This window comes from Coregonus lavaretus (genome assembly GCF_964263955.1).
Source record: "Coregonus lavaretus genome assembly, chromosome: 17".
Lineage (NCBI taxonomy): Eukaryota > Metazoa > Chordata > Actinopteri > Salmoniformes > Salmonidae > Coregonus > Coregonus lavaretus.
In genome coordinates, this window is record NC_140004.1 from 18482050 (window position 1) to 18500827 (window position 18778).

At 43.9% G+C, this 18778-nt stretch overlaps 1 protein-coding gene across 1 annotated transcript in view; it reads right to left on the reverse strand.

Annotated features, from left to right (window-relative positions):
* Positions 1–18778, reverse strand: part of LOC311144961 (nuclear receptor corepressor 2-like) — a 118075-nt gene that overhangs the window by 31402 nt on the left and 67895 nt on the right. Inside the window, exons 7-14 of the mRNA XM_084181154.1 lie at positions 16478–16534; positions 15134–15186; positions 11507–11573; positions 10283–10455; positions 9951–10044; positions 3635–3813; positions 2843–2897; positions 1779–1877 (exon numbers count right to left, since the gene is read on the reverse strand). Of these exons, the coding sequence (XP_084037280.1) occupies positions 1779–1877; positions 2843–2897; positions 3635–3813; positions 9951–10044; positions 10283–10455; positions 11507–11573; positions 15134–15186; positions 16478–16534 (777 nt within the window). The remainder of the gene's footprint in view (positions 1–1778; positions 1878–2842; positions 2898–3634; positions 3814–9950; positions 10045–10282; positions 10456–11506; positions 11574–15133; positions 15187–16477; positions 16535–18778) is intronic.

Sequence of the window (18778 nt, forward strand, 5' to 3'; positions counted from 1 at the left end):
TTACATCTAGCTCTGGGCAAGGAAACACAAAAAGACAGAGAGAAGGCCACATCAAAATGGACCATTCTCACAGAGATAGCCTAACTCCATTTGAACCATGTCACTAGATTGAGTGTGTCCCCTCTCTCAAAGATGAACTCAACACAAAAAACAACAAATAGAAGCCATAACTCAATAACAACACTGAGTGATCCACCAGTGGATAAACATGGTTAGAGCTTTGTCTTTCTCCCTCCCCCACTCGGAACCTGGAGACAACAAACAGCAGCCTAATCACCTCCAAAGACTATCACTTTCTCCATTTGTTCTCTCTTAGCCTGGTGTCATGTGCCTAAACAGATCGAACAACAAAAACACAGCCATTTACAGGAGTCTTAAATGAGTCAGGCTCAGGCAGGTGATATCTAAAAGCCTGCTATCTATGGTCTGCTTTGCTTTACAACATATGAAAACAGACTCATTAAGGCTGGGCGCTCTTTAGCTTTTGTGTTGATATTACTACGTATTGTTCTGTGCTCACCCCTCTCTTGTACCCATTAACGTTAGCTGTTGTGGTCCTGTTGAGACATTACTCTGCTCTCCCTATTCCCTCTCACTCTTTCTACGAATCTCTCACTCGTTGACTCCCTCTCTCCCCCCTTCTGTACCTCTCCTTCTCTACCTCCCCCCTCTCATACGCTCCTCTGTCTCCCTCTCTCCCCAAATGTACCTCTCCTTCTCTACCTCCCCCCTCTCATACGCTCCTCTGTCTCCCTCTCTCCCCTTCTGTACCTCTCCTTCTCTACCTCACCCCTCTCATACGCTCCTCTGTCTCCCTTTCTCTCCCTGTGTTATTAGCGTTAGCCCCAGTGCTGTTAACGGGCCTGTGGTGTTTGTGCGCTGAGCTGAACGTCAGCTAGCTAGGTAATAATCGGAGGTGTCTCTGGGAGAGATTTGGAAGAGACACTGCCAACCGGCCGACGCCCACAGGAAAGGTCATTGGCTAATTAATGCACCATTTCATTAGCGCCCACCACGCTGCACCGCCGCTGGAGTTTAACTGCCTAACACCCGATCTGGGCCTAAGTAATAGCTGGGAGATCATTAGCAATGGAACAACCTGTTAAAAAAAAAAAACGTCGATACGGACCCATTAGTGCTGACATGAGGGGGGGGGCACAATGGCAGGTGTCACATTCAAGTTCAAGTTTTATTAGTCGTATGTACGGGATACGTAGGGTATAAATCGTCCAACTGAATGCTTGCAGGTTCCTTCTCGACAACGCAACAACAATAACAAATAATAAAAGATAAGAATACGAACATAAAGTAAATGGCTCAGTAGAATAGAATTTTAGCATATGTATAATACAGGAAGGCACAATTTAAAGGAGGATAGGGGGCAAGTGTATAAATTGATGATTAGTATAATAAGAGCCTGGTAGCAGCAGTTGTGATGTGTGTGTAGCATGAGTGTGTGTGTGTGTGTGTGTGTGTGTGTGTGTGTGTAGCATGAGTGTGTGTGTGTGTGTGTGTGTGTGTGTGTGTGTGTGTGGGTGGATGCACGAGTGAGTGCATGTGTGCTAAGGTGCGCAGTGTGCCAACATGATTGGTGTGCTGCTTGCATGATGACCGATCCTCTACTGATCCCACTGCTCACAGAGCCCCATGGGTGTTTTACCTCTCATTGTAAGTGGTACTCAACCCAGTGTCCTACTGACAACCGTCCTTCACCTTGAGAATGCCTGAAGTGGTTCAGTTAGGTTCCGTAAGGTTCCGTAAGGTTCTAGGTACAGTACCTGGCTCCTGCCACGGCGCCGATAGTTCCTGCGCACAATGTTCTTGTAGTTCTCGTTCTTTTTAGTCAGGTAGTAGAAGAGGACACTCTCTGCCACCGTCTGAAACAAAACACAACATTACTCGGACCTCATCTCCCAAGCAGGATGACAATACAAGACAAAGGAGATGATTGTGGACTACAGGGAAAAAAAAGAGGACTGAGCACGCCCCCATTCTCATCGACAGGGCTGTAGTGGAACAGGGTGAGAGCTTCAATTTCCTTGATGTCCACATCACCAACAAACTATCATGGTCCAAACACACCAAGACAGTCGTGAAGAGGGCACGACAAAGCCTATTCCCCCTCAGGAGACTGAAAATATTTGGCATGGGTCCACAGATCCTCAAAAAGTTATACAGCTGCACCATCAAGAGCATCCTGACTGGTTGCATCACCACCTGGTATGACAACTGCTCGGCCTCTGACCGCAAGGCACTACAGAGGGTAGTGCGTATGGCCCAGTACATCACTGGGGCCAAGCTTCCTGCCATTCAGGACCTCTATACCAGGTGGTGTCAGAGGAAGGCCCTAAAAATTATAAAAGACTCCAGCCACCCTAGTCATAGACTGTTCTCTCTGCTACCGCACGGCAAGCAGTACCGGAGCGCCAAGTCTAGGTCCAAAAGGCTTCTTAACAGCTTCTACCCCCCCAACCCCAAGGCCCTCTTTTACGCTGCTGCTACTCTGTTTATTATTTATGCATAGTCACTTTAACTCTACCCACATGTACATATTACCTCAATTACCACAACTAACCGGTGCCCCCGCACATTGACTCTGTACTGGTACCCCTTGTATATAACCTCCCTACTGTTATTTTACTGCTGCTCTTTAATTATTTTGCTTTTTTTTTTTTACTGCATTGTTGGTTATGGGCTAGTAAGTAAGCATTTCACTGTAATGTCTACACCTGTTGTATTCGGCGCATGTGGCAAATAAAATTTGATTTGACTACTCAGGTGTCAGGACTTGGGGTCTACCACGTGCATGTGAGTGAGGGGGGAAGGATCTTCCAAACTGTACCTTTCTCTCCAGGAAAGAAGCAATCAGGCCAAAGTTCTTTGGGTGCTGGATGAACCTGTGAGCACAAAGCAGACAGAGATAAATATTCAACACTTTCTATCAAATGAATTATCTATAGGCACTCTGTGTCTTTTGATATGCAGGTAAATTGTGGAGTGAGTGACGCATGTGTACTTTGCCTGATGGGAGACTGATGTGTCATCCCATCAGTGATGACACATCACAGTCACACTTCCATCTCTCCAGAGATATTTCACTCTATATTATTCATCTAAATAATGCTCTTATCCACACTAACCTACAGCTCCCTCACCATACTTCTATCAGTGCATCCTGCCTAACATTACTTTATATCCCAATAGGATAAAATAGCCAGTACTGAGCATTGCTTACATCTCTCCCAACTCTCTCTTACTGAGGGTTGAGGCTGAGAGCGTTGAGGCTGAGAGGGTAAGACACTTCACCGTGCAGTCTGCAGCAGCAGGCATCACATCTCTCTCTCTCTGCACCGGTGCAGCATTCACAGTCTCTGATCTCTGTCTGTGGTTAACGTTTGGCTGGTTGATATATCCTCTCATTTCTCACAAAGGGGGAAGACTCACTTCCTCAACAACTCCCGGACCTTTGGATAGGTCACAGACATTTCTATTCCAATCTCAGTCTGACCAAACAACCATGCATGCCACTTCTCACTGCTCTCAGAAACACAAAACAATTCTTTGTCTACTACTGCACAGCACACAGTTCTGCCATTCTATGCCATTTATTTCTACAACTGCGTGAATGACTTACTTCTCACGGAAGGTGTCCTTCTCCTGCTCGCTCCACATGTTCATCAACTGCCGGTCCTTGTACACCTTCATGGGGTCATCCATCAGGCCGTTCATGTTGATGAACTTGATACGCTGCTGCTCCGCGTCAAATAGCATGGGAGGGATGACCGCCAGCTGACGCATTTGCTTCTCGGTGTTCTGATACAAACACGCACCCGCACACACATGTAAACACACACACAATCAGACAAACAGACAACATTTATTGGAGTGAGTAGGCTGTAGTGTACACCATAACAGAGCTTTCCAAATACAGGAGGCAGAGATAAACACAGTGAATAGAGGCAGCGGTGGTGAGACAGGCGCAGCAGTCGTGTTGTGTTAAGTGTGTAAGAGGTCATGAGCTGTAGAGGAAGTTTGAGGTCAGGGAGGAGGAGGGGAAGAGAGCGACGCTGCACGCCTAGGGTGAGCAGCCAGTTCGTATCCAGATGTAAGGCACCACAGCGGATTGGGCCTGGGCTGACCTTACAGAGAAACACTGCCGCTGTACTGTACTCAGTGTAATGACTAGCCCTGTTATTCGCAAGCCAGTGCTTGTCCTGTGGAACACTCACAGCAGGGACCCTGTGGCTGACATCTCTCCCCCTTCTATCCTCAGCATGCCTTTCAGAGGGGAGGGAGAGAGGGAGGAATGAGGGTGACTGGGGTAGAGAAGAGAGGAAATAACATCTCTAACCACTGTGCAGAGTTAAAACTCATCGGTTGTGCAAGTGGCAGAGCTAGTCTCTTTACTGTCTGTCTGTCTGTCTGTCTGTCTGTCTGTCTGTCTGTCTGTCTGTCTGTCTGTCTGTCTGTCTGCCTGTGTAAATATCTGTATTTAGAAAGTATTCATACTCCTTGACTTATTACAGCCTGAATTGAAAATTTATTAAATATATATTTTTCTGACTCATCTACACACATTACCCCATAACGATAAAGTGAAAACATGTTTTTTGAAAGAAATTCAAATTGATTGAAAATGAAATACAGAAATATCTCAAATGAGTATTCACATCCCTGAGTCAATACATGTTAGAATCACCTTTCACAGCGATTACAGCTGTGAGTCTTTCTGGCTAAGTCTCTAAGAGCTTTGCCCATCTGGATTGTATATTTGGCCTTGTGTTTTAGGTTATTGTCCTGCTGAAAGGTGAATTTGTCTCCCAGTGTTTGTTGGAAACCAGACTGAACCAGGTTTTCTTCTAGGATTTTGCTTGTGCTTAGCTCTATTCCATTTATTTTTATCCTAAAAAACTCCCTAGTTCTTGCCGATGACAAGCATACCCATAACATGATGCAGCCACCACCATGCTTGAAAATATGAAGAGTGTTACTCGGTGATGTGTTGGATTTGGCCCAAACATAACGATTTGTATTCAGGACATGAAGAATTTCTTTGCCAAATTTTTTACAGCTTTACTTTAGTGTCTTATTGCAAACAGGATGCATGTTTTGGAATATTTTTTATTCTGTACAGGCTTCCTTCTTTTCACACTGTCATTTATGTTAGTATTGTGGAGTAAATACAATGTTGTTGATCCATACTCAGTTTTCTCCCATCACAGTCATTAAACTCTGTAAGTGTTTTAAAGTCACCATTGGCCTAATGGTGAAATCCCTGAGCAGTTTCCTTCCTCTCCGACAACTGAGTTAGGAAGGACGCCTGTATCTTTATAGTCTGGATGTATTGATACACCATCCAAAGTGTAATTAATAACTTCACCATGCTCAAAGGGATAAGACATTTTAGGTTTTCATTTTTAATTAATTTGTAAAAAATTCTAAAAACATAATTCCACTGACAATTAGGCGGTATTGTGTGTAGGCCAGCGTAACAAAATCTTAATTTAATCCATTTTAAATTTGGACTGTAACATAACAAAATGTGGAAAATGTCAAGGGTTGTGAATACTTTCTGAAGGCACTGTATCTGTCTGGATCACACATCATCACATGCTTCCTGAACTGGTTATAAGTGTTATGCAGCTACAGTAACTGTCATTCAGACATTGGTGATTGAGAGGGTCAAGCAACAGGCATGACAAGAACACTGTATATTCATGAGTGAGAGAAAGGGCACTAAAGAGGGAGAGATCTGGGGAATGACTGATCCAGAGGAGAGAGACAATGGCGGGAGAGGAAGAGAGGGAGGTGAAGAAGTGTAAGAGCTTTTGTCTATTTTCCTTGAGAACTATGATAAAATCATTGTGTTGGGCAATTTTAATATTCATGCTGGCAAAGAGACTGACTCCAAGTCCATTGAATTAATGAATCTTTCGAGCTCTATGGACTTTATCCAACATGTTACTATAACCGTGGCCATACTCTGGACCTGGTTATAACCAAGGGGCTTTCTATTGACATCTCTATTGCTGATGTTAATTCATCTGATTATCACTGTGTCTTTTTTACTACCTTGTTGCCCATAGCACAGGGTAATGCTGAACACATTATTATGAAACGCTATCTTACCTCTGAAGTTGCTACAGATTGTATTGAGTGTATGAACAATATTCCATCACCTATTCTGCCTTCCCCTTGTGACGATTTAGTTGATAACTTTAATAGCAAATTAAGGGCAACCATTGATGCCATAACTCCAGTAAAGTTGAAAAAGGCCACATCCAAATGGAGAGCCCCTTGGATGAGTGACGAAACTAATCAATTGAAGAGAAATTGCAATAAGGCAGAGCGGAAGTGGAGGAAGTCAAAGTTGCAGGTCCATTATGATATTCTGAGAGAGCAACTTGGCATATACAGTGGGGAGAACAAGTATTTGATACACTGCCGATTTTGCAGGTTTTCCTACTTACAAAGCATGTAGAGGTCTGTAATTTTTATCATAGGTACACTTCAACTGTGAGAGACGAATCTAAAACAAAAATCCAGAAAATCACATTGTATGATTTTTAAGTAATTAATTTGCATTTTATTGCATGACATAAGTATTTGATCACCTACCAACCAGTAAGAATTCCGGCTCTCACAGACCTGTAAGTTTTTCTTTAAGAAGCCCTCCTGTTCTCCACTCATTACCTTTATTAACTGCACCTGTTTGAACTCGTTACCTGTATAAAAGACACCTGTCCACACACTCAATCAAACAGACTCCAACCTCTCCACAATGGCCAAGACCAGAGAGCTGTGTAAGGACATCAGGGATAAAATTGTAGACCTGCACAAGGCTGGGATGGGCTACAGGACAATAAGCAAGCAGCTTGGTGAGAAGGCAACAACTGTTGGCGCAATTATTAGAAAATGGAAGAAGTTCAAGATGACGGTCAATCATCCTCGGTCTGGGGCTCCATGCAAGATCTCACCTCGTGGGGCATCAATGATCATGAGGAAGGTGAGGGATCAGCCCATAACTACACGGCAGGACCTGGTCAATGACCTGAAGAGAGCTGGGACCATAGTCTCAAAGAAAACCATTAGTAACACACTACGCCGTCATGGATTAAAATCCTGCAGCGCATGCAAAGTCCCCCTGCTCAAGCCAGCGCATGTCCAGGCCCGTCTGAAGTTTGCCAATGACCATCTGAATGATCCAGAGGAGGAATGGGAGAAGGTCATGTGGTCTGATGAGACAAAAATATAGCTTTTTGGTCCAAACTCCACTCGCCGTGTTTGGAGGAAGAAGAAGGATGAGTACAACCCCAAGAACACCATCCCAACCGTGAAGCATGGAGGTGGAAACATCATTCTTTTTGGATGCTTTTCTGCAAAGGGGACAGGACGACTGCACCGTATTGAGGGGAGGATGGATGGGGCCATGTATCGCGAGATCTTGGCCAACAACCTCCTTCCCTCAGTAAGAGCATTGAAGATGGGTCGTGGCTGGGTCTTCCAGCATGACAACGACCCGAAACACATAGCCAGGGCAACTAAGGAGTGGCTCCGTAAGAAGCATCTCAAGGTCCTGGAGTGGCCTAGCCAGTCTCCAGACCTGAACCCAATAGAAAATCTTTGGAGGGAGCTGAAAGTCCGTATTGCCCAGGATCTGGAGAAGGTCTGTATGGAGGAGTGGGCCAAAATCCCTGCTGCAGTGTGTGCAAACCTGGTCAAGACCTACAGGAAACATATGATCTCTGTAATTGCAAACAAAGGTTTCTGTACCAAATATTAAATTCTGCTTTTCTGATGTATCAAATACTTATGTCATGCAATAAAATACAAATTAATTACTTAAAAATCATACAATGTGATTTTCTGGATTTTTGTTTTAGATTCCGTCTCTCACAGTTGAAGTGTACCTATGATAAAAATTACAGACCTCTACATGCTTTGTAAGTAGGAAAACCTGCAAAATCGGCAGTGTATCAAATACTTGTTCTCCCCACTGTATAACAACAACTTGATCACTAATAATCAGAATAATTTGAGTGTGCTCTTCTCGACAATTGATGGCCTGATAAATCCTACCCCCGCAAACCTTTGTGAACTTTCCTCCACATCTAAATGTGATGAGTTTGCGACATATTTCAGATATAAGATAACAAACATTAGGCTGGGTATCAGTCAAGCAAGACCTGATGAGAACTTTGATATGTGCCCTAGCCTATCACGCAAAGGCGGTATGGATTTATTTTCCCTGGTTGACACAGACATGCTCAGGAAAGTGATATCACAACATAAGACTTCTACCTGCCTTCTTGAGCCTATCCCCCACCACCTTCAAAACAGTTTTTCATTGCATATCTGAAGAAGTGCAAGCTATTGTTAATCACTCCCTGTTCACAGGCACTTTCAGCCCTGCACTAAAAACTGCTATGGTGAAACCCCTTCTGAAGAAAAGTATTCTAGATTCTTCAGCTTTTAGCAATTTTCTGCCAATTTCCAACCTTCCATTCTTAAGCAAAAATCTGGAGGAATTGGTTTTCAAACAGCAAAATTATTTTTTAAGTGCAAACTGTATTTTTGAACAATTCCAATCTGGTTTTCGGGCCCACCACAGCACAGAGACAGCCTTAGTTAAAGTGGTAAATGACCTTAGAGCCAACACAGATGCCAAACAGCTCACTGTCCTTGTACTTTAAGTGCGGCATTTGACACTGTTGACCATGATGTCCTTTTGGACAGACTGGAGAGGTGGGTTGGCCTCTTCGGTCCAGTTCTAAATTGGTTTAGGACCTATTTAACCGGTCGATAGTTTGCACCCTTGGTGAACATACTCAGAGAAAATGCATATCACGTGGCGTTCCACAAGGTTCAATTTTGGGTCCGGTACTGTTCAGTTTATATAGGTTACCCCTTGGCAGTGTTATCAGAAAGCACAGCATTGATTTTCACTGCTACGCAGACGATATACAACTTTACATCTGTGTCACCAGAGGATTTTAGTTCCACGGATAAATTATTAGACTGTATTAGTGATTTAAATACTTGGATGGCTCACAACTTCCTCCAGCTAAATCAAGACAAGACCGAGGTACTTATTGTTGGAGCCAAAGCACAGAAAGAGAATCTGGCCGCATATTTTAATTCACGGGCAATAAAGATAACACCAGGTAAAAAAACCTAGGTATTATTTTAGATTCTGAAGTCAATTTCAAATCACACATTAGGAATGTGACCAAAACAGCTTATTACCACCTGAGGAACATTGCCAAGGTGCGGCCGTTTCTCTCTCAGGCTGATACAGAAAGACTCATACATGCTTTTATTACAAGCAGGCTTGACTACTGTAATGCTCTCCTGTCTGGTCTACCCAAGAAAGCCATTGGTCAACTGCAAAACATACAGAATGCTGCAGCACGGGTACTGACCAAGACCAGACGGAGAGCAAACATTACACCGGTTTTAAGGTCTCTGCACTAGCTGCCTGTGAGTTTAGAATTCATTTTAAGATACTTCTATTGTTTTTTAAATCAATCCACAATTGTGCACTCCAATACCTGTCAGACATGCTTTTGAGTTATGTACTTAGTAGGTCCCTCAGGTCCTCTGGCACTGGCCTTTTAACTATCCCAAAGCCTAAGACCAAGAGGCAGCCTATAGTTACTATGACCCCAGCCTCTGGAATAGCCTGCAAGAGAACCTGAGGGGTGCCGAAACTGTGGACATATTTAAAAGAGATCTCAAAACACACCTTTTTAGCGTCGCTTTTCCTTAGGGTGCTTTTTAGTCGTTCAGTTTTTATTGTTATTCTTTTGTTTTTTATCCTCTTATGTTTGTTGTGGAGTAAATATTTCAGTTGTTTTTATTTGTTTTTTTCCAGTGAAGCACATTGTGTTGCATTCCATGTCTGAAATGTGCTGTATAGATAATGCCTGATTTGATTTGGAAGAGCTCACCTCTTGCTCTGATATGCCGTCGATGATCTCAGAGACCTCGTGTTCACTGCGGGCTGCAGACGAGGCCAGTCCTCCTCCACGTTGCCCCACCCGGCTGCTCCACACCAGGGGAACATAGAGGACATGTCAACACACTGCATGTACAGGAACTGAGCTCCTCCTTCTCTGACATCATACACAAACACTTCCCTCCATACTGTAACCAAGTAACAACTCAACGTAATCAGACTTTTTAACCGATTGGAATCAATTATCTAATGTTTGACAAATACAGTAAACTAGAATCCCAATCTACTATATGCAGGAGCAGGAGGCCCCGGGCCTTGACTCACCTCTGCATGCGCTCCTGCAGCTCTCTCTGCTTGCGGATCTCAGGGAACTGTTTCTCGTAGTACTCGCGCACCTTGTTCTCCTTGGCCCGGCGCCGGGGGTTGTTCTCAATACGCTCCACCTTCTTCTCCCAGGCCTCCATCAGCTGGTCATAGCGCTGGCAGAACTTCTGTTCCTGAAGGGGCAAAAAAACACTTCATATAACCAACTCCTCCAAAATACAACTAGTGTCCTATTTTGCTCCATGCAGCATGATGTGCTGTGCTTCTGCAGGGACTGAGTCTAACCTTGAGTCATGACCAGAACAGAGCGCCATGTTTTCCCAGCTGTTCGGCAGGGCAGACTGTAAAGCAGACCATTAACCCTGGAGGAGACACAGCCCTCTGAGGCCTCTTAAAACAGCTGCCCATGTCTCTCCAGCTTGCACTCTGCCTCGCTCCCCTCTCCCGCCTGGAACCTCTACTTACACTACACACCATGACTAGTGGATCCATGACCCTGCAGCGCATGGCCCGTCAACTAGTGCTATGGGGCGGTAGGTGTGCCTCTCTATAAATTACAGTTTAGATATGGTTTCTGCATTTAGGGTTAGGGTTAGAGTAACTGTGCAACTATTAAATTATTCACAATTCTCCTGCATTGTTGAGGATGTCATTTTACTGATGTGAAACATGTTTCTTACACATAATGTATCCCTGTGGAAATATATTCCACAGGAAAAGTAAGGGCTTGATTTGTGGTAAAGATTTTCTGTCAAGGCGGGTGATTGAGGATGTTTGCCTAACTCTGACATCAGAGCCTGGACGATCGATGGCAGGATTATTTATAGCCCTGCCAGCTGCCTTGGTCCTGCTCAATCACTGACACACACACACAGAGCGAGCAGTGGTGCATCTCCTGTACCATCTACCATCTCCTAACCAGACAGGAAGCAGACTTGATGTGACAGAGAAGAAGAAAGTCCTGGGAGAGCTGAATCACAGAGAGACATCTCCTTTATTTTATTTTTACCTTTCATTTTTCAAAAGCCATAATAGCTGTGGTCCAACACTTCATAGGAGTAGCTACTGCTACAGTGTTACTAAAGAAGAGGCACAAGGGCCTAGAGCTCTTTTCATTTTGGTCTGTGGAACACGGACTCTCTTCAACGAGCTCCTGGCCCAGTTTACATCTAGCCATCTGTCATAGAGTAGTCCCAGCAGAGAAGCACACTGTTCTGTACTCACCCACTGCTTACGAGCATGATTTCTCCTCTTGAAGTAAAGAATTAGCTTCTTCCTCATCGCCTGGTTTCTGTGAAGGGTGAAGAAAGGAGAAAGAGAGATACATAGGAAAGATAAATGGAAAGGGACAGTAAGAAAGAAACTGAGAGGAAAATCAACAGAAAGATTTGAATTACATTTTCTGACAGTTTGGGAAGAATAAAAACGTGTATTTCTAACCCGCACATTCAATGATTTGCGCGCTTATGTCAACAGCAATAAGCCTCTGTGAGCACACGGAGTAGCTTACATGTCCTGCTGTCCAGGTTTGAACTTTATTACACCCCCCCACACACACACACACAATTCCAGTCCCTAAGTCGATAAACACCAAATCGCTTCATGGGGGGGGGGGGGGGGGGGGTGCGGTGGACAACAAGAGGAGCCAAACTTTTAAAGTTGGTCCGGCCCGGCAATGGCTTCAAATAAAGGCCAGGGCAGTAATCTGCTTAGGCAGCGGCTCCCTCCGTTAACTCGGCCTTTGGTGAAAGATGACGTTTTATTCCTGACACTTAATCTGTCAATTGTAAGGTCACGTTCCTCCTGATTAATGTAATCTAATTCAACATTAGTCACATCAGCTGGAATCCAGGCCCCCAGGTCACAGGCAAGGACAGACAGCAGGAAGTAAGTAAGGCTGTACTAGTGTGTGTGTGTGTGTGTGTGTGTGTGTGTGTGTGTGTTTGTTTACGCACACACGCGTGTCAAGCAGAAGAAAACAGCACAGAAGCAGTCTAAAGATATTGTAAGTGGACACTGTGACCTCTTCATTAAAACATAAAGACACCCCCATCTACACGTTTCTATATAAACAAACATCTAAACTCACATTAAAATAAACCCATAGAGACCCATATGAACACTGATTCACACACATATACAAACACACACAATATCACTCCGTGTGCATAGACACAATACAGGCGGAGATACTAGGCCGAACACAAGACAGACAAAAACACACACAGACAGCCAGAGTTCTATATTGAGTAGTGGGTAATAAGATGTTAGAGGTGCATAGAGGAGAAGTGTGTGTGTGTGTGTGTGTGTGTGTGTGTGGTTGGAGTTTGGAGGGGGAGGGCTACTGTCTGGGGGCTGGAAGGTCATTCTTCACACCTCCGAGCTGTGACTTCACCAAATCTCCATGCGTGCCACACTCTTCCCACACCACTCTAACATGTGGGCTGACCTGCTAACATGTGGGCTGACCTGTCAGTCTGACAGAGATATTTATGCTGTTGTGGAAAACAAAATACCTTTCATGTAAGACTGAATGTAATGAGTTGGGGACTGGGGTGGTCTGGAGGCGAACATGTCCATACTAGACTGCCAGCTTGGATGCCATAGTCACATCACATGCCTGTGTGTGTGTGTGTGTGTGTGTCAAGCAGAAGACAACAGCACAGAAGCAGTCTAAAGATACTGTAAGAGGACACGGTGACCTCTTCATCAAAACATGTTCCTATATAAACAAATATCTAAACTCACTGATTCACTCTCCCACACACTCAGACACGTACATAAACAAAAACAAACAATATCACTCAGTGTGCATAGACACAATACAGGCGGAGATACAGGCCTAATACATCCAGACAAGACAGACAATAACACACATATGAACAGTAGACACTAGGGTTGGGCCGATATACTCTGAGTGCACAAAACATTAAGAACACCCCCCCCCCCTTGTGTTTTGTACACTCAGTGTATGATTAAATACATTTTTAATTTATTTAACATTGACGATGCATCGTTAAATGCAAGACGATATATCATGTGCTAGCCTATCCTCTATTTGAAATTTACAAATCAAAACTGTGCCGTTTTATCAGTTAGGCTATACCAATATGTTGAAAATTAAGTCTAAATGAATTAACTAAGCCTTATTTTTTCACCATACTAAGATTATTTATTGATAATGTGACTATTATATCATAAACAACCACAACAATTGCACAGTGGAATTATCTTGTCATTAACTGTGCTTTTCTTTTTTTATGCCTCATTTACATATTTTTCAGATACAAATTTGGTCTTGTAATTAGAAAAATGTTTATTAGATATACAGCCTCTCTTCTGTCATGCTGTAGAATACTAAATAGCCTTGCTCACCAGAATAATATAATAAATTGATAGAATGAAAGCATCATCAACAATCTATTTGACATTGGTAAAGTTCTCTATTTAATTTCTGCTTCTCTTGCAGAGCGAGGACGTTTAGTGACCAGGGAGATTTTCTGTGCAAAATTTCCAAATGACATCAGTTTGACTGGTTTCAAGGAAATTAAAATGTGAAAACGATCCAACATGTTTCTGATAGTACTGTATTTCAGTTAGTCTTGAATGCATATTTTATGTGGTTGAAAATGAAATACTGTCAGCTTTTATGTTGCAGAAAAAATATATAGCATGTTTAGGCTATACAACACGGTTTCTTAGCGCGTATCCGCATTCTCTCAAGATGCTGAAATAAATAAATCATATTCGCCACTCCTGTTCCCGAGACAAAATTTACATTTGGTCTATAATTTTACTGCAAGAATACTGCATTAATTCTGCAGGAATTAATATTATAATAGGCTACATGTGAGCCCTACAGTCAGTCCAGACTTCAGTTACTATTCTTACTATTACTGTTCCCATCTGAACTTCAAAAAGGTGTGCAAACCAGAGAGGGCGGCTATGCCCCCGGCGCCCCTACTTCCGCCGTCTCTGGCAGGCAGACCAGGGCTGAGAGATTAAGTCCTTTAAGGACAGAGATGGCATTGTGCTCCGGACACCAGATGGTGGAGGGAAAGATTAGCTGCTCTGGACAGTTTCTAAAGTTCATTTTGTTCAACACTAAGCATGTACTGTATTCCTGAGAAATGTAGAGGTGGTGTCCATGAATCCAAGGTACTCATCTTTCTTACCAGGGACGGGTGCCAAGGTTATCAAACCGGTTAAGTGCACAAAGAAGTCAATTGTGGTGGATCAAAGCTATACCGCAGTATTTAATAACACACACACGCACACACACGCACACACACACACACACTCCCTTTCTGCTAATTGCTTTGAGGCAATAATACTGATCAAACAGTGCTGGGATCAAACGGAGTGGAGACAGAGGGGCAGTGAAGGTAAGAGGTCAGGATGTCTAGTGGCATACCATCTAACTCATTGTCCACTGACAACTAAGAGTTAAACCTCAAGCGGCCATTTCACTTTCCCCATTTGCACTTTCTGCATTAAAATTAAAATCCTTCACTTAAGTTGCTATAGTAATAAATGTAAGTGCATAACTGTATAAATTCATTTCCACAGAAACATGATCTGAATGTGTTGTCACAGACCACAAGGTTAAAGAATTGTTTCAGCACATTATCATGGCTATAAAGACACCATACACGTGGTCAACACCAAGTGATTCACTTTCTGTGGCCGTTTGTTGGGATGGGACTCTCTGGGGCACATGAGGAGGGGTGCAGTAATGGCATTTAGGACCATAGCAATCACACTGAGCCTACAGCGACAGATGACATAAACACACACACACACACACTAGCATAAACCCAGTCCCTTTCCCCAGAGGGCGGGCTAACTTACATTTTGATGTTCTCATGGTACTGCTTGGTGTCGGAGGGCTGGTTGTACAGAGGCTGGGAGAGAGAAGAAACAGATGAAAGGGTTAGTGATGCTGCGAGAGGTGAGAATTCAGTTTCACAGCAGCAAGAAACATCAACGCTAGAGGGTTAAACATACTTTTACAGCTTCTACACTCCCTTCTCTGCACACTGCCTGGTGTCACCGCAACACAGTTGACCCATTACATTCTACCTATAAGATGTTGAACAACAGAGTCTGACATAAGACAAATGATGGTGTGATATCATACTGGTTTATACACGTGTTTTTCAACATAACCGAGAAAGGTCTGTCAAAAGGTTTTGGCTCACATTGTGTACAAGGTTCTCCCCGAAGAATGTAAGAGGGGTGCTGCACCACTTTGTGTACTGGCTGCAGCATTATGTAATTTTAAAAAAAATAGCAGCACCACGTTAAAAATTCCTGGGGAAAAACCTGGGGTCCCATCAATCAATAACTCAACCATTAAATTCAATTATTACTGAATCTATTATTAATTCAAAAGCCCATATAAATCAATGTCTATGAAACACAGTGAAACAAAGCCCTTTGTGAGGCTAATTTGAGCATCGCCCTGAGCTCCAAGGTACTATTAACTGTTAATGCTGTGCCAAGCTGACAACAACAAGCAGTGGGCACATTGAGGACATGACACCCTAATTCAGCCCTTCTCAAGAGACTGGACTGTACAGAGTGAGAACAGACTTATAAGTGAAGGAGTCCATCTTTGGGTACAATTTGTATTAGTTTGGCTCCAAAACAAACAAACAAACAAAAATTCCGGGGCACAAGGGAGCTTAAAAGTTGATGAACCCAATGAACGACAAACTGCTTACATGGGTCAAACATTTGAATCTGAACTTGTTGTTCTCCACTAGAGAACTAAAGCGAACATTAGGTATTATTGTCAAACCCAAATCAGCAAGTATGATGTCTGACTCCGACTGATAATATACAGTACTGTCAGTAAGATCCTCTCCTCCAGGCATCAGCAGCACATTGATGAAACACTCGCCGTGTCTGGCTCAGACAGACGGCGCCATCATTATGTCCATCCATCTCTCACTCTCATCCCTGAACAGAATAACTAAACACACCTCGGCCTCTCTCCAGGGCCTGCTCCCTACACCCCCTGCTACAGATGGCTCTCTTTCGATTCAGACAAACTCCTCCTCCTCAATATTTCTCCTCCCTCTAATCCTCCTCTTGTGCTACTTATCCCTCCTTCCCACGGTCAAATAATACGAGTTGCTAGATATTTTATTCAGGTGACCATTAAGAGGTGAGAAAACAGCAGAGGCTCACCAGTTCAACTCGTGGTCCCAGTCCTTCCAGAATCCTGTGAGCTTCCTCTGCCTTTTTCTGAGGAGAGAACACACATAAACATACTCAGCACATATTAACGACAAAGCCTCACATCTCCCATCACCACGGCAACGCAGCAGCTTGCTCACTCAATGAATGACGTTTGGATGGGCACTCTGGGTGCAGCAACTATTTTTAGAGCTTTTAACACAAGGCAGAAACTCGCCTCAGCTCCCTCTCTCTTATCATCTTCTACCGGAGAAAAGATTACTCACCTCCCCGAGCACACACTCAGGGACCGAGAGAGGTAGAGCGAGAGCAAGCAGGTGAGGGAGAGTGGGAGAGCGAGAGCAAGAAAAAGAGTGAGACTGGGACAGAGAGTGCGCAGGACTGTATGGCTGCAGTGCTTCTCTATAAGGAACATCTGACAAAACAGAGACAAAGAGCTCACCTCTGCAGCGTGCTTAGGTTGTGGTTTCACTACACAAGCTTAAGAGATAAAACAGAACTGGTCGGCAGTGATTGTGGAGAAAAGAAGCACAACCCCATCTCTGTACCTCTGTCACAGATGACCTCTACTCAGCTGAGCTCTATACATTTATATTTAGCCATGCCACATGCTGTGTGCAGTGTCCCTGAATCTTGTTCTGGAGGCAGCTCTGCAGAGGTCTCTAGCTGGCACAGCCACAAAGTCATTACATCTGTTTTTAAACCTAACCTTAACCACACTGCCAACTCTAATGACTAACCATAACCTTAAATTAAGACCAGAAATCACATTTTTGTTTTCATCTGGCCCATCTAGCAGAAGTCGCTCAGTTCTGCCTCCAGGGTGACAATAAACGTCAACCTGCTGACCTCTCGCTCAGGCTCTCTCTCTCTCTGTCTCTCTCTGTCTCTCTCTGTCTGTCTGTCTGTCTGTCTGTCTCAGTCGCCGCTCTCTCTGTCGCCGCTCTCTCTGTCGCCGCTCTCGCTCAGTCGCGCTCTCTCTTCTCTCTCTCTCTCCTACTTAATGACACAGCATTCTCTATTGCTTTCCATCTCAGTTCATTTCCCTCAGTAACCAAAGCAGTGTGCCTGAAAGAGAGGGAGTGAGTGCACATTGCATATTCCTTTAAAAATGGGCAGTTAAAAGGGGAAGGGACACAGATAAAAGGTAATATTTAAGAATTCCACTCAGAAAAATGACCCTCTATTATCTTCACCTCTGACTACTTTTTATTTCTTCCTTTCTTTCTAATGCTTCCTCATCCAAGAGGTGTAACATTCTGCAGATGATGACTAATATTACCTCAGAGAACCATCTCTGTTAAGGACTGTTTAATGAGCAGCAATTAACAGGGCTTTAATCCTCAGTGAGAGAAGAGGGAGAACTGGAAACATCTCTACATGTTGACATTTCCTGATTAGGACTGTCCCCTTTATGTCCATCATATTGTCCTGATAAAGATCTGCAATGCAGCCTGTTTGCCATGAATTGTATTCCCCAGATTAAGGATATCAAAGACTATAGTCAATGGCATTAGCAACAAAGAGAAGGGGATAAAGGCGTAAGCTAAATTAAGAGGGGGAAATGACAACACCGTGTTGATCAACATGAGCTTTGACACGCTACAGTTCCTCCTCCAATCCATCTCAACCGATCACATCTGACATGAGATTACCAGTGATTGTGAGTGAGGCCAGTCCACCTGAAACATGCCCCCTAGTGCTTAGACAGGAGGTCTGCCACTTAAACAGAAAACTAACTGAGCTGCTCTTTCCCCCACAGAAGTGACAGAAGCATTTTCCATCTGTAGAAAAGGTAAATATGGGCTACATCATAAAAGATACGTAATGAAAATGAGAGGGTTTAATAGTGGCCCAACCAAAGAATGAAGGTGCAGTGCTTTGAGGGCTCTCTCTGTACCATGTGTGCGTGACAAGGGACTATGATAGTGCAGCTCCAGTGAGTCACGGTTGTCTCTCTAGTATCTGTCCAAGGCAGCCATTTTCTAATATGAGATGAGTGAACATGAGTGGCGTCGCCTGTGGCACTGACAAAGGCCTGTGGGTGTCTCCTTGTCTCTGAGAGATGAGGCGATACTGAGCCCACAGGGACAGATGACACCAGTGACACAAGGCCTGACTGAGAGGCACGCTCCTACTGAGGCTGGAGTAATTACAGCCAGGTGCTGAAACACACACACACACACACCTCCAACACACACAAACACGCAAGCGCACACACCTCCAACACACACAAACACGCAAGCGCACACCTCTCCGACACACACAAACACGCAAGCGCACACCCATCCG